Genomic DNA, 14,383 nt, shown 5'->3' with positions numbered 1-14,383 from the left:
TTTTTAAATTATTTTATTTTGTTCCAAATATAATTTCAAAATCTTTAGCTTTTCAGTTGCAACGGGCTGCTATACATACATTCACAAAACAAATTTTCACATAAAATCAGAAGCATGCACAAAACTTAAAATCATAATTAGAAGTACTAAATCATTTTTATTTTCTTTCTTTCTTTGGTTTTCTTTTAGTAGTTGTTAATGTTACCTCATAATTGGTCATGATTTAGGATTCAAAATCACATATACATTCACAACTGATTAAATACTATTTGTTCTTTAATTTTCAGCAAACATTCAAGATGTAAATACCCCTAAGTCATCCTTACCCCTTGAAAACACCTAAAATGCGTGTCTAGGGGTACGGATCCGCACCCCTGGACACTTCCTACTCCAAAGTACCACTGGTAACCTATATAAGTTTTTCAAGTTAATGTTGATATTTTCAGATTAAATAAGGAAAATGCAAAAAAAAAAAACAACCCAACATATTGGCGATGATTAATGAGTGCCAGGTCCAAAAATACGTATAAAATTTTATAAATCCTTGCTTTTGACGGAAAACAGACAAATCATGTTTCTTCTCTTCCAATCAAAATTTTTTTCTATGCCTTATTGGGAGATTCAATTCCCCCATGTTATTACAGAAAAGATAAAAGCTGTTAACTAACAAAAGTATCCGAAGAGATTCGACCGGTATTTGAAACAAAAGGGCCATGATGGCCCAAGGTCACCAGAGTAACACAACATACACCACATGACCTTGTTTCAAAGTCGTCTGAATTTTTTCAAGGTGATCATTTAAAATATTATGATAAAGTTTTATGAAGATTTGAGCAAAAATGTTGATTTTAGTGATTATTTTTGCCTAGTTACCTAGTTTTTTAGCCAACCTGACGTAATTTCTAATCTGTTCTAGATTTTACAAAGACCAATATTCTGACCAATTTTCATAAAGATTGGGCCAAAAATCTGGATTGAGTGTAAACAAGCATTTTCTTTCATTTCACCTAGTGAACTAGTTTTTGACCCCGAATGACCCAGATTAAAACTCGTCCATGATTTCCTGAAAACAAACATTCCTACAGAGTTTCGTGAAAATTGGAGCGAAAAAGTTGCATCTAAAGTATAAACAAGCTTCTCCTTTGAGTTTACTAAGTGACCTAGTGGTTTACCCTACATGACAGAGTCGAAATCATACAAGACTTCATAATATCAAACATTCTGACCAAATTTTATGAAGATTGAATGAAAATGTTCCCCCTAGAGTGTTTTCAAGATTTCCCTTTGATATGACCTTAGTGCCCTAGTTTTTAACCCCACATGACCCAGATTTAAACTTGTACAAAATATCATCTATATAAACATTTTGACCAAGGTTCATGAAGATAGGTCATGAATATGCCTCTTGGAGTGTTAACAAGCTTTTCCTTTAATTTTACCGAGTGACCTAGTTTTTGACCCCACATGACCCAGATTTAAAATGGCCTCAAGGTCATCAAGACAAACATTCTGACCAAGATTCACGAAGATAGGTTCATAAATGTGGCCTCTAGAGTGTTAACAAGCTTTTTCTGTAATTTGACTGGGTGACCTTGTTTCTGACCCTATATGACCCAAATTCAAACTTGACCTAGAAATCACCAATATGGGGACTGTGTTAAAAAGAAATGTTGTCAGCAAGAGTTGTACTTTTAACACTGCACTCTTTCTCACTCACTGAGTTGTATCAATATGTAAAGTATAAAGTCAAAATCTTAGTCTGGACAAGGTTTTCAAAAAAGCGAATTAATTAAAAAATGTGAGCACTTAGGTTATGGTTCCTAGACTGCACTTCCTATCACTGAACTGACCTCTTTCAATATATTAAGTATGAAGTCAATACAATATAAAGCATTCAAGTTAAGCACTGGACAAGTTATTCAATAAAAGAAGATAATTCAAAATTCATAATTCAGAGTTATAATTACGTGTCACTGCACTCCCTGTATAACTGACCTCTATAAATACCTATAGTTTGAATTCAATATTTTCATACTGTTCAGGTTATACACCGGAGGAGGTATTCTAAAAAGGGAGATAAAATAAAAAGTAGGAGCACTCAGAGTTATGGTTCTTTGTCACTGCATTCCCTTTTACGGACCACTATCAAGATATAAATTATGAAGTCAATGCCATAGTATTCAAGTTATTCACCAGACAATGTTTTCAAAACAAGGTAGATAATTCAGAAATAGGAGCACTTAGAGTTATGGTTCCTTGTCGCTACACACCCTCGCATTGACCTCTAACAATATGTACAATATGTATAGTATCATGACAATACCTATCGTAGCTAGCGAGTTATTCCCTGACAAGGTTTAATACACAAATGTATTTTCAAGTTATACTCCAGAAAAAAAAGTATGACGGACGGACGGAGTAGAGCATAAAAATAAATATAACTATGAAATTATTCTTCTTCATTGAGTTTCCTTTTCTTCACCATGTCTTTAAAAATTTCAGTTTTTATTTTTTTCTCATATTTCTGCTTTATATCTTCGCAACAAATTTCTCCACCGTCATATTTAATTTCAATGTTGACTGAGAGCCTATCGGGATGTACTGGCGGTGTCTGGTCCTCTTCTGCGTTCTTTAAGAATTCTAGTAGTGGTCTTGGAATGTTATTCTGCATTCGTAGCCCTGGAATATGTAAATAAAAAAATTCTGAAAGGAATTGGCGCTGTAAACATTAAAGGAGTTACCTCAAGTTTACGGGTGAAAGGTATTATGGTGATTTCATGTATTTGCAAAATGTTAACAAATAATTAAGCCATTCTGTAGTAACGTCATCAGAAAAAAATCTACATACTTCTATATACTCAATTATAGAAAATGATTTTCATTTGAAATAATAAGACTTTTTTCTTTCTTAACCAATAGTTTTCCGGGAAACATGACAAATATCCCGATGGTTAACATAATGTTTCTTGATTGAGAAAAACATTCATTATTCAAAGTGATTAGATATCTTCTCTTTACAACGCTGTTATTTAAGAAAAATCGAGGAGGAAATTTAACCCATATTTGCATTGCGCTCAAGGCGAATTACAGGATTTGATCATTTGTAACAAACAAAAGGGTCACGAAGACTCTATATCGCTCAACTGTTAAACTTGGAATCATTAAGGTAATCACTTTGACCAAGTTTCATGAATACTGGGTCATTAATGTGTTTTTCACAGTGTCACGTGCTTTTCCTTTAATTCGAGTCGTGACCTAGCTTTTTATCCAACATGACCCTGTTTCGAACTTGGCCTAGGAATCATCAGAATATTAAACATTATGACCAAGTTCCATAAAGATAGGGTCCTAAATATGGCCTCTAGGGTTTTAACAAACTTTTCATTAGTTTTAATGCGACTTAGCCTCCAGCTGCAGATTGTTGACAACAAAAATATTGTTTTAGATATCTCTAAATAAATGCTATATTTCTTAAGAAGGCTTTAAAGCTAAATTATGCTTAAAATTATTTGTTTTCGGTAACATGCAAAAAAATAGGGTAGGTAGGTCAGACTTTTTAATTTTTTTTTTATTTAGTGAGACTTTTCGGAAGTTATTTTAATGTCAAAAATGAATACAGATAAGGGGGTTATGCCTTTAGAGCATCTGTAAGCTGATTTCTAACTAATTTAGGGTAGGTTGGGATACCGGAAACGAACAATTTTTACGCTTTACTGACAAACTTTATGTTACGGAAACGCATGAGAATTTGATGTTTTTACTACTTTTCACGATGAAAATCAAAAAGCGTCTGTCATGCTTTCACTCGGGGTAAACTGTCTCGATAATAAATATCTACATTTTCAAGCTATTATTGTCTACTTCAGCTATAGCGCGGTTAGTTACGACCCCTGCAAAATGTCTTTATTGCTGCGGCGGTCCGGTGTTCGATTCCCGACGCAGTCATCTTTTATTCTTGATTTGGATTTTCTGAAATATTTTAGAAAAACGTATTCTTATGTTCATATTATAACTTCAATTTGAAAGAATGATTATTTTTTCGCCAAGTCTGGGTGTCAGTCTTTAAGCGGGTGACCTAGTTTCCCAAATAAACCAGTTTGAATCATGGCCTAATTCCTCAAGATGAGAAATCTAACCAAGTTTCATATAGGTCGGGTGATAAATGAGAGCTCTCTATCTATTGTTATTAAAGATATTGTGCAAGTTTGTACCAAATCAAACCATAAATGAAGTTTCCATATGGCTGCAAAAGCCAAATTTTGCAAATATTGGCAATTTAAGTGGCCATAACTCTGGAACCTATGATATAATCTTGCCAGTTTTCAAAAAGAACCAAGATATTATGTAAAAATTTTGTACAAGTTTAATTGAAATCGTTTTGAAAATTTGGTTTCTATAGTGTTCACAAGTTTGGCCCTTTAAGGGGTCATAACTGTGAAATCTATGATGGGATCCGGCTAATTTTCGAAAGGAACCGAGATATCATTGTACAGGTTTGACTAAAATTGACTTTCAAAATGTGGTCTCTATCGCGTTCACAAGAAATTGAAACACGTCCGACGGACGAAGGGCGATCACAAAAGCTCGCCTTGTCATTACTCGACCGAAGAGCTAAAAGAGTTTAGTTTTTTGCTAAGTCATTTCAAGTTAACTGATGCTTGATTGCTATATTTGCTTCATTTCTACGTGTCTTTCCTGTACTGAAATCAACATTCAGTTTCAATTTCAACCATATTTATCTATTTATATCGAAGCACGAAATCGATCACCTTTTGTTGTAGCATTTAGCAACAAGGTTTGCATATTATTAATAAAAAGTAGCCTTAAACAAAATTGTCATCGCCAATGTATCGGAGGAACTATTTGCATTTTTTTTGTAATTTTTGGTGTTATTTTTCTTTATCACATGTTTGATATCGCGGAAGTGAAATAAAGCCATTACTAAACATTATTCTAACACGATCCGATTCATTTTCCTTTTAAACAAAGAAGGCAGAAAACAGTGGATTATTATACAACAAATCACTGTTCTGGCGTCACAATTATTACGTCATGGCGTCAAACGGCATAGCGGCGCGCTGGAAAAGAAACCGATTGAAAACGGGCAAATATTTAATGCATGTCATCAAGGATGTACTTAAAAATCCTTTGTAACGTGTTAGAATCGAAATAATATATCTCATTTAGTGATTTGCTCTTGAATAAATCATTGTTTTGTCGTTCAGATGCGCCCTAGTGATATAATTCCTTCGCATCTGAACTCCAAACAATGATTTATTCAACGACAAATCACTGGATGGGATATATTATTTCTTAAGTAATACACTTAATGTAATAAAGTTTTGACGTCGACGTCGTTAAAGTATATGAGACGTTAGTCAAATCAGCTTGTTTAAAATAGTTTAAAAAAAGGTAGAGATAGCTCGGCTTGAAAAGCTAACATGTGATAAAAAGAATATTACATTTGTGATTTTCCACATTGAATTAATTAAACTCGTTGAATAAAATTGACAATAGGGCCAGGAAGGCCCTGTATCGCTCATCTGACCTACTGACCTAAAGACCATCAAGATTAACATTCTGACCAAGTTTCATTAAGATATGGTATAAATGTGGCCTCTAAAGTGTAAACTAGCTTTTCTTTTAATTTGACCTAGTGACATATTTTTTGACCCAACATGACCCAGATTCAAACTGGATCTTGAAATCATCAAGATTACCATTCTGACCAAGTTTCATGAAGATACAGTCATAAATGTGGCCTCTACATTGTTAACAAGCTTTTCCTTCGATTTGCCCTAGTGACCTAGTTTTTGACCCCACCTGACCAAGATTTGAATTTGACCTATAGATCATCAAGATTAACATTCTGACCTAGTTTCATTAAGATATTATCATAAACGTGGCCTCTAAAGGATAAACTAGCTTTTCCTTTGATTTGACCTGGTGACCTAGTTTTTGATTCTACATAACCCAGATTCAAACTGGACATTGCAAATATCAAGATTATTACTTTATCCAAGTTTCATAAAGATACAGTCATAAATGTGGCCTCTACAATGTTGACAAGCTTTACCTTTGATTTGACTCGGTGACCTAGTTTTTGACCTGACAAGACCCAGGTTCGAACTTGTCCTAAATATTATCAAAATTAACATTCTGACTAAGTTTCATTAAGGTACAGTCATAAATGTTGCCTCTAGAGTGTTTACAAGCTTTTCCTTTGATTTGACCTAGTGACCTAGTTTTTGACCCCACCTGACCCAGATTCGAACATAACCTATACAGCCTCAAGACTAACATTCTGACCAAGTTTCATTAAGATATTATCATAAATGTGGCCTCTACAGTGTAAACTAGCTTTTCCTTTGATTTGACCTGGTGACCTAGTTTTTAATCCTACCTGACCCAGATTCAAAATGGACCTTGAGATCATCAAAATTAACATTCTAACTAAGTTTCATGAAGATAAGGTCATGAATGTGGCCTCTTCAGTGTTATAAAGCTTTTCCTTTGATTTGACCTGGTGACCTAGTTTTTGACTCCAGATGACCCAATATCAAAATCCTCCAAGACTTTATTAAGGGTAACATTCTGACCAAGTTTCATTAAAATTTGGCCATAATTGTGACCTCTAGAGTGTTAACAAGCTTTTGCTTTGATTTGACCGGGTGACCTAGTTTTTGACCCCAGAGGACCCAATATCAAACTTGTTCAAGATTTTACTGAGGGTTACATTCTGACCAAGTTTCATTAAGATTGGACCAAAATTGTATCCTCTAGAGTGTTAACAAGCTTTTCCTTTGATTTGACCTGGTGACCTAGTTTTTGACCCCAGATAATCCAGTATCAAACTCATCCAATATTTTATTAAGAGTAACATTCTGACCAAGTTTCATTAAGATTGGGCCAAAAGTGTGACCTCTACAGTGTTAAGGAGGAACCACACTATAACTTTTTTTCAGAGCCCACGTTATTGACTGGTACCAACAAAAACTGGAAGATATTTCTGATTTAGATCTGTGTATATTTTTACGTTTAATGCATCAGTGACGTTTCCATGACGTCGCAAACATGACCACTTCGCGCACTTTTGACGTCAGATATACGGGGACAAAATCTGCCTTGAAATTATTGTACCGGCAATATTTTTTAACATAAACCCATAAATTATACATGAAATAAAAGCTGACATGAAACTCCAGACGATGATTTAAAAGGAATTGCTCTACGTTTTTGCTTAATAAAATGAGAGCCAAAAAACGAGTTTTCTTTTTACTTAAATTTTTCACAAAAAAATAGCTTCGCTCAGCATCAAAAAAAATCCATCCGTAATTTTATTACCAAAATTTAATATGTTTTACACTAATACGTCCTGTAAATATGTAGTAAAAAACAGAAAGTTTTACCGTGCCGTTTCGTGGCTATAAGAACTTTTTAAACAACACTACAGTAACATTTTTCGACGCTGAAAAAAATGACGTGACTGTGAAGATATGGCCCTTAAGGTTAGGCAAAAAAAGTTTGTTTCTGGTAACATGCTAAAAAATAGGGAAGGTAGCTAAAGTGCCGCCAGTTTTTATTTACACAGTTACAATTAACTGTAATATATTCATTATTAGGTATAAGGCCATGTCACGGCTACGAAGTAGGTTCGAAATGGCTTTTTTGACCATGTCTGGAAGGTTTTCGACCCAGTTGGGTCCCTTTTGACATAAACTTGTACCCTTTTAATACATGGCCGACTAGGTATGGGTCCTGGCTACGGATTAAGACCATGTTCGAAAACCTGGGTAAGCCATATGTGTCAGGGGAGGTAATACATAGAGGAACGGTATTGTATTAAATTCATACTGAATTTCAGCTGATAATGACACTATGTTAGATTTTGACCCTAGTTCGAGTCTCTACACCACTGGTACCTACCTATACCATATATGAATATGTTTGTAGATGTCCTAGCTTTACATTTAAGCTACTTACAAGTCCATATGATGCCATCAGAGCTCAGAACAGGTATTAGAAAATGACCAAACTTGTTATTTGCAGTAGGGTGCTGGCCAAGACTGAGCTGGTCCGCCCCGGGGAGCCGTGAGAATTGCCCCAATGGTGTCATTGGACTCAGTGAAGGTAGTGCCTGAGTTTTCAGGACTGTCATGACTGCTCTGAAAAGTTCATATTTTGAGAATATTACCGGAATTTGACCTATGACCTTGACCCCTAATCGACCGGGTTCGAACCTGACGTGGCCTGTTTTCTCTAGGTACTTGCTTGCCCTTCGCAACAAGGTATCATTTATTAAAACTGAAGATATGACTCCTCTGACAAGGCCAGACCCTCTATTTAATATATGAAGAAGTATGCATATTTTCACGAAAAATGGTACACTTTGAGACGGTCCTCCGACGAAACCGTCGGCGATCAAAAATATGCAAATTACATATCTGCTTAGGCAATGTTAAGATATAATGTATAAAAGTTATTTCATTAAAATATCTTGAGTTTGGAACATTCTACAATTATATGAATTTAATGAAAATCACTGCCTTTTACCGTACGGAAAAGTACGGAAATACAGCTTTTATCCTAAATTACGTACAGACGGACGGAAAGATGTTGTCTTTTTTGTCACAAACATTCAAATTTTGTCATTTTCTGTCAAGGCAAGTTTAAATTTGCAGTTATTTTGCCAAAGTAAATATTTTATAAGCACTTTTTCCTTATTTTACGGCAAATATTTTAAGCTAAAATGGCAAAGTTCAGCAAATGTTCCCGACAGCGTGCTCATCGGGGAAGACAATTGTTTTTCATATTCGATTAGATAATATTTCCAACTACTTTTTAAAAGAAATTTCAGTTTGATATCTTACTCTTAACGCTTTTTATAATAAAAATAAATTGATGAATTTTTCGAAAAAATGCGACCAAGATTAGCGTTATACGGTCCCTATAGCAAGTCTACAGATCGTACAGACGGACACAACTTACCTAAAACTAATTATTTCCATAGAAATAATTGATATTCGCCAAAAACGTGTTACTTAAGAGCCTTAGTTGATGTAAAATATTTTTTTCAGAAAAATAAAGTGTATTTTCGTAATGTTTTTGCTTTTTGACATAATGGCACCCATGTTCGAGCCCGGACGACCCTTGGGGTCGGGTTTGAGCCTTGCGCTATACCTTTATGAAATAGTTCTTGAATAGTTCTACAAATGAATGTAACTTTCATTAAGATATCTAGAGTAATATATCGTATACCAAGTAATAAAGAAGCGATAAAAATCGTAAAATATGCGTCGATCCGTGCAGAACTACGCGCTATTATCTGAGTTTACATGTCTTTTTGACCACACCAAGCACGTGATCGCGATCGGCCAATTTGCTCTGAACAAATGTGTAATATTTTGTGCTATTATAAACAAATTCGGTCATTTCTGTAAAATTACTACATAAATATGGTACGCTGTATACAAAGTATATAAAATATGTTAACTATTTGCGTTGTTAAATAGGCTCAGGTCTATATCTCTCTTTTGCGAAAATGTATTAGCAATAATTTTATATATGTTAGAAGAGTTTCAAATAATACATGTTTATTATCTTGCATAACTTCGAATATGACTACGTAGATAATGAGGTCACTGAAAGGAAATTTACACTAGTGTTTCTAATGATGTGATAATTATTCTTATCACTATAAACTAATGCCATAGTCTCAGCCTATTCTTTAATTAGTACTTATCCTCGCAGAAACATAATATTTCCGTATTTCGGGTCTGAACGGTAGATATTCGGATCTGGCAGTATGTTAACTAATGATAGTGTTACCGTCTGTGTGATTACACATTCCATAAAAGCTACCACAATTACTAAATAATGGGATAACTAATGTAATTTCATGTTTATCTGAACGTTGCGTAAGTTGTCAATTCTTCCAAAAAAAAAAATGAAACGGTGACGTCGAGAAAACGTAAATTTATTGACCTAGTATCAACGCATAACAGCTAATTACCTTAAAAACGACACCGCAGTACTTTCTAAATTTTTACTGTTATTCAGAAAACATACTAATGTAAAACATAATCGGTTTTAATAAAAAAATTACGAATGGATATTTTTTTAATACTGAGCGAAGCTATTTTTTGTGGAAATTTTAAGTAAAAAGAAAACTCGTTTTTTTGGCTGTCATTTTATTAAGTGAAAACGTAGAGCAATTCCGATTAAATCATCATTAAATACAAATCTATTAGAGTTAATTGTAAATGTGTAAATAAAAACTGGCGACACTTAATCTTCCTACCCTATTTGTTTAGCATGTTATCAGAAACAAACTTTTTTTGCCTAACCTTAAGGGCCATATCTTTACAGTCACGTCATTTTTTTCAGCGTCGAAAAATGTTACTGTAGTGATCCGTAAAAAGTTCTTATAGCCACAAAACGGCACGGTAAAACTTTCTGTTTTTTTACTACATATTTACAGGACGTATTAGTGTAAAACATATTAAATTTTGGTAAAAAAATTACGGATGGATTTTTTTTGATGCTGAGCGAAGCTATTTTTTTGTGAAAAATTTAAGTAAAAAGAAAACTCGTTTTTTGGCTCTCATTTTATTAAGCGAAAACGTAGAGCAATTCCGATTAAATCATCGTCTGGAGTTTCATGACAGCGTTCATTTCATGTATAATTTATGAGTTTACTTTAAAAAATATTGCCGGTACAATAATTTCAAGGCAGATTTTGTCCCCGTATACCTGACGTCAAAAGTGCGCGAAGTGGTCATGTTTGCGACGTCATGGAAACGTCACTGATGCATTAAACGTAAACATATACACAGATCTAAATCAGAAATATCTTCCAGTTTTTGTTAGTACCAGTCAATAACGTGGGCTCTGAAAAAAAGTTATAGTGTGGTTCCTCCTTAACAAGCTTTTCCTTTGATTTGACCTGGTGACCTATTTTTTGACCCAGATAACCAAATATCGAACTTATCCAAGATTTCATTAAGGGTAACATTTTGACCAAGTTTCATTAAGATTGGCTCAAATTTGTGACCTCTAGAGTGTTAACAGTCAAATTGTTGACGACGACGACGACGACGGACGACTGACGACGGAAGACGGACACAGGGCGATCACAAAAGCTCACCTTTGAGCACTTCGTGCTCAGGTGAGCGTATAAAAAGCTCAGCACATATACAAAGACACATATAATATCCTCTAGATGTACATTGTTTAACAAAAATTGGCTTGGTCTGTATAATATGATAAACTGCCTACCCGCATAAATATCTAACACTTCATCGGATGTATAGCTGGGATAGTGAGTCTTAGCTTGCTGCCAGTCTTTAGCATTCAAGCATGTCACCACATTATTTTGTATGATTTTCGTCTTCTTCAAGGCTTCTGCTGAAGTGGTGGCATTAGAGATTCCTTCATCTCTGGCTTTTATCAACAGTCTTGTTTTCTCTGGCAATAGTACACGTCCTTGGAGCAGGCGGAATAACTGTAAATACAATAGGGTTATTATAACAGTAGCTTGATCTGGGATGCAGTATTCGGCTCGAGTGGATTTTGCCAGATCGGATCTCAAGAGGCGCGCAAGCGCCGAGTGTGATCCGGCCTTGCAAAATCCACTCGAGCCGAAAACAAAGTCCCAGATCTAGCTACTGTTATAATGACCCTTTTATTATATACCTTTACCATTTTGATTCTTGTTTTGTTCTTGAACGAAATCTTCAATGTTTATCGATATTAAATGGAACATAGTGAAGTTTTTATGTCCGCTTTTTATAGAAATGTGTCGGGTAATGCATATTAATGAAAATAGTCCGGCAGCAAACAATACGGAAGAGGTACCATACGGAATTTTTGTCTGTCTGTTCATATTTAATTGTGAAATACAAGCAGATTTTTTACAGAATTTATATAAGTATATTATAAAGACTGATACAGTAGTTTTAAACACAAATGATGCTTAATGAAAGAAAAATGTTTTTGAAAAATTAAATCTTGTGCTGCTTTGATGTTTTAAACAACAATATAAGTGATGGAAAACGAAAAGTTTTATATAGAAGACATAACATGAGTGACTTTCCACACTTAAATTATTGAACAAGCAGAACAAATTAAGCAGAAGAGATTTTGATAAATTCAATGTAGAAAGACACAAATGAAATATCTGAGTGTCACATGTAAGCATTTCTTGCTGAAACATCAAAAAATGCTTCTATCTTTACTTTTTATTGACACAATTAATTCGACAATCGTTTTCTATTTTGTAAACGACGTGAACGTCCAAGCTATATAACACTAGTGTAACGCCAGCTTTACTTAGTGGCTTTATTTCACTTCCGCGATGTCACGAATGTGATAAGATGCTGAATATTCTAGATTGAATCTTGTCGAGTGCGATATGCCCTAGGCTTGCAAAATCCAAGATAACAGAGTACGAAATCAAAGATCTAGCCACTGTTGTAATGACCCTTTTATTATAAACCTTCACCTTATTGATCAGACAAAGTCTTAATGGTTTGATGATTTTAAAATGAAATGAGTTGTGTTTTTGCGTTCGCTATTTAAATGAATGTGTCAGGTCATGCACATTCAATGAAAGAAGTCCGTGAGCATACAATACAAAAGGTACAATACGGATTTTGTCTGCCTTGTCATGTTTACTTATGAAATACAATCCAAATTTTTAACAGAATTTACATAGGTTATATAATAAAACATCATAAGTAAAGTACAGAAATCACTCCGTTTACGTAATACATCGGGATTTTATTGCTATTATTAGTTTTTTTTTTTCATTTCACGATGTTTCCGAGTAAGTTAGGAAAATATTTCTTTCTATGTAGCAATAGAATAAATTGCATAATTTGAACCATTTTCATAGAGGACAATTAAGCCTAATATTAAAGTTCTACGCCTTGTGGTTCTGGACAGCAAGATATTTTTCCTTTCTGTTGCCATGGGAAACAGGCTAGTGCGTGGAATTCATTCTTTTAACAATCTTAAAATAGAGCCATACAATGATCATTACTGTGAAGTTTCATCCAAATTGAACTGGTTCTTAAGGAGAAGAACTTGTATAAAGGAAAGTGCGGATAGACGGACGCCGGACGGATGGACGGACGCCAGAAGGTGAGCGGTAACAATAGCTCACTCTGATCCTTTGGCTCAAGTGAGTTAAAAAAAAAAACTCTCGTTCTAGTTTCAAGTTACATTGATTTAACATACATTGCTATTTTTACGGTTTGTTGATGATGACAACATTCATGTACGCTTACAATCCAAGTTCCTTATATCTTTTGCTTATAAATTACGAAAAATAGATTTTTCGACATGCATACATCATTTACCTTAACAGGAATACTTTTCCCTGCTCCTGCTGTTCTCTCATAATTCTGGAATATCTCTTCAACCAAAGCATACTCTTCTGCCGAGTACTTTGCAATGGACACAATTGTTGTACACGTTCCTGGTGAAACCTCCTGTAGTAGGGAATACAAGTAGTTGCATATTATCATAGGGACATATCAAGACAAGTAGAAAATGTGCAACACCGTTCACGCTCCCGTGAACTATGACTTACAGACATTCATGATATGAAATGTTTTGAATCACTAAAAGTGATTACTTTGATGTTCTTCGTTAATCACCTCTTAAAAGAGTGTATCTGTTCATGTGAAATTTCATTATTTTCAGTCTATTTGAAGCTTAATCCACTTTAATGTATTTTCCAAGTATACAACATACAGTATGTCAATCAAACTATTTGGAATAGATTAGTTTCTCTTGTCCCCAGTTTAATAATTAGTTATAATGGAACTTCCTCACACACACAAATATATCACATTTTCTCGAAATATGTAAGCAAATAGTACTGTATGTTGGTTATGTTTACATAATTGACCAACTTTAGCGGATTATGCCTTATCATGTTTCTGAATGTACATATTTACCATAATTGAGCCGTGCCATGGGAAAATCAACATAGTGGGTTTGCGACCTGCATGGATCCAGACCAGCCAGCGCATCCGCACAGTCTGGTAAGGATCCATGCTGTTCGCTAACAGTTTTTCTAATTCCATTATGCTTTAAAAGTGAACAGCATGGATCCTGACCAGACTGCGCGGATGCGCAGGCTAGTCTGGATCCATGTTGGTCGCAAACCCACTATGTTGGTTTTCTCATGGCACCGCTCATATTAAATTTTGTAGTTTTTTTCACAAAGTTGAGGACGTCACTGTCGTAAATGTAAAAGTTATTTAAGAAAGGAGATATTTGTTCTTAGCTAATAGGCACATTGATATAATACACTGACAAAACAACATTAAAATAATAGCCAATAGACTAAAGTCGAGCACCCTTTTATACTTCA

General features: G+C 34.6%; 1 protein-coding gene across 1 annotated transcript; it reads right to left on the bottom strand.

The window, feature by feature from the left end:
• Positions 1–13,973, bottom strand: LOC128554934 (uncharacterized). Its single transcript, XM_053536266.1, has 3 exons — positions 13,362–13,973; positions 11,278–11,503; positions 1–2,679 (listed from the first exon to the last, which is right to left on the bottom strand). Exons 1-3 carry the CDS (start codon positions 13,527–13,529, stop codon positions 2,450–2,452), a joined length of 624 nt encoding a protein of 207 aa, XP_053392241.1. The 5' UTR covers positions 13,530–13,973; the 3' UTR covers positions 1–2,449.
• Between the last annotated feature and the right edge of the window lie 410 nt (positions 13,974–14,383).

The sequence above is a fragment of the Mercenaria mercenaria genome, unplaced genomic scaffold (genome assembly GCF_021730395.1).
Source record: "Mercenaria mercenaria strain notata unplaced genomic scaffold, MADL_Memer_1 contig_883, whole genome shotgun sequence".
Taxonomy (NCBI): domain Eukaryota; kingdom Metazoa; phylum Mollusca; class Bivalvia; order Venerida; family Veneridae; genus Mercenaria; species Mercenaria mercenaria.
Note: the sequence above shows the minus strand (reverse complement) of the source record. Positions and strands in the feature narration are given on the sequence as shown.

Bases quoted from the DNA above. Each gene is read 5' to 3' on its own strand.
- LOC128554934 (XM_053536266.1), bottom strand. From the start codon at position 13,529: ATGATAATATGCAACTACTTGTATTCCCTACTACAGGAGGTTTCACCA. The intron at 11,504-13,361 runs GTAAATGATGTA...TTGTATTTACAG, and splicing joins GGAAAAGTATTCCTGTTAAG to TTATTCCGCCTGCTCCAAGG. The intron at 2,680-11,277 runs GTAGGCAGTTTA...TACATATTCCAG, and splicing joins AGTGTTAGATATTTATGCGG to GGCTACGAATGCAGAATAAC.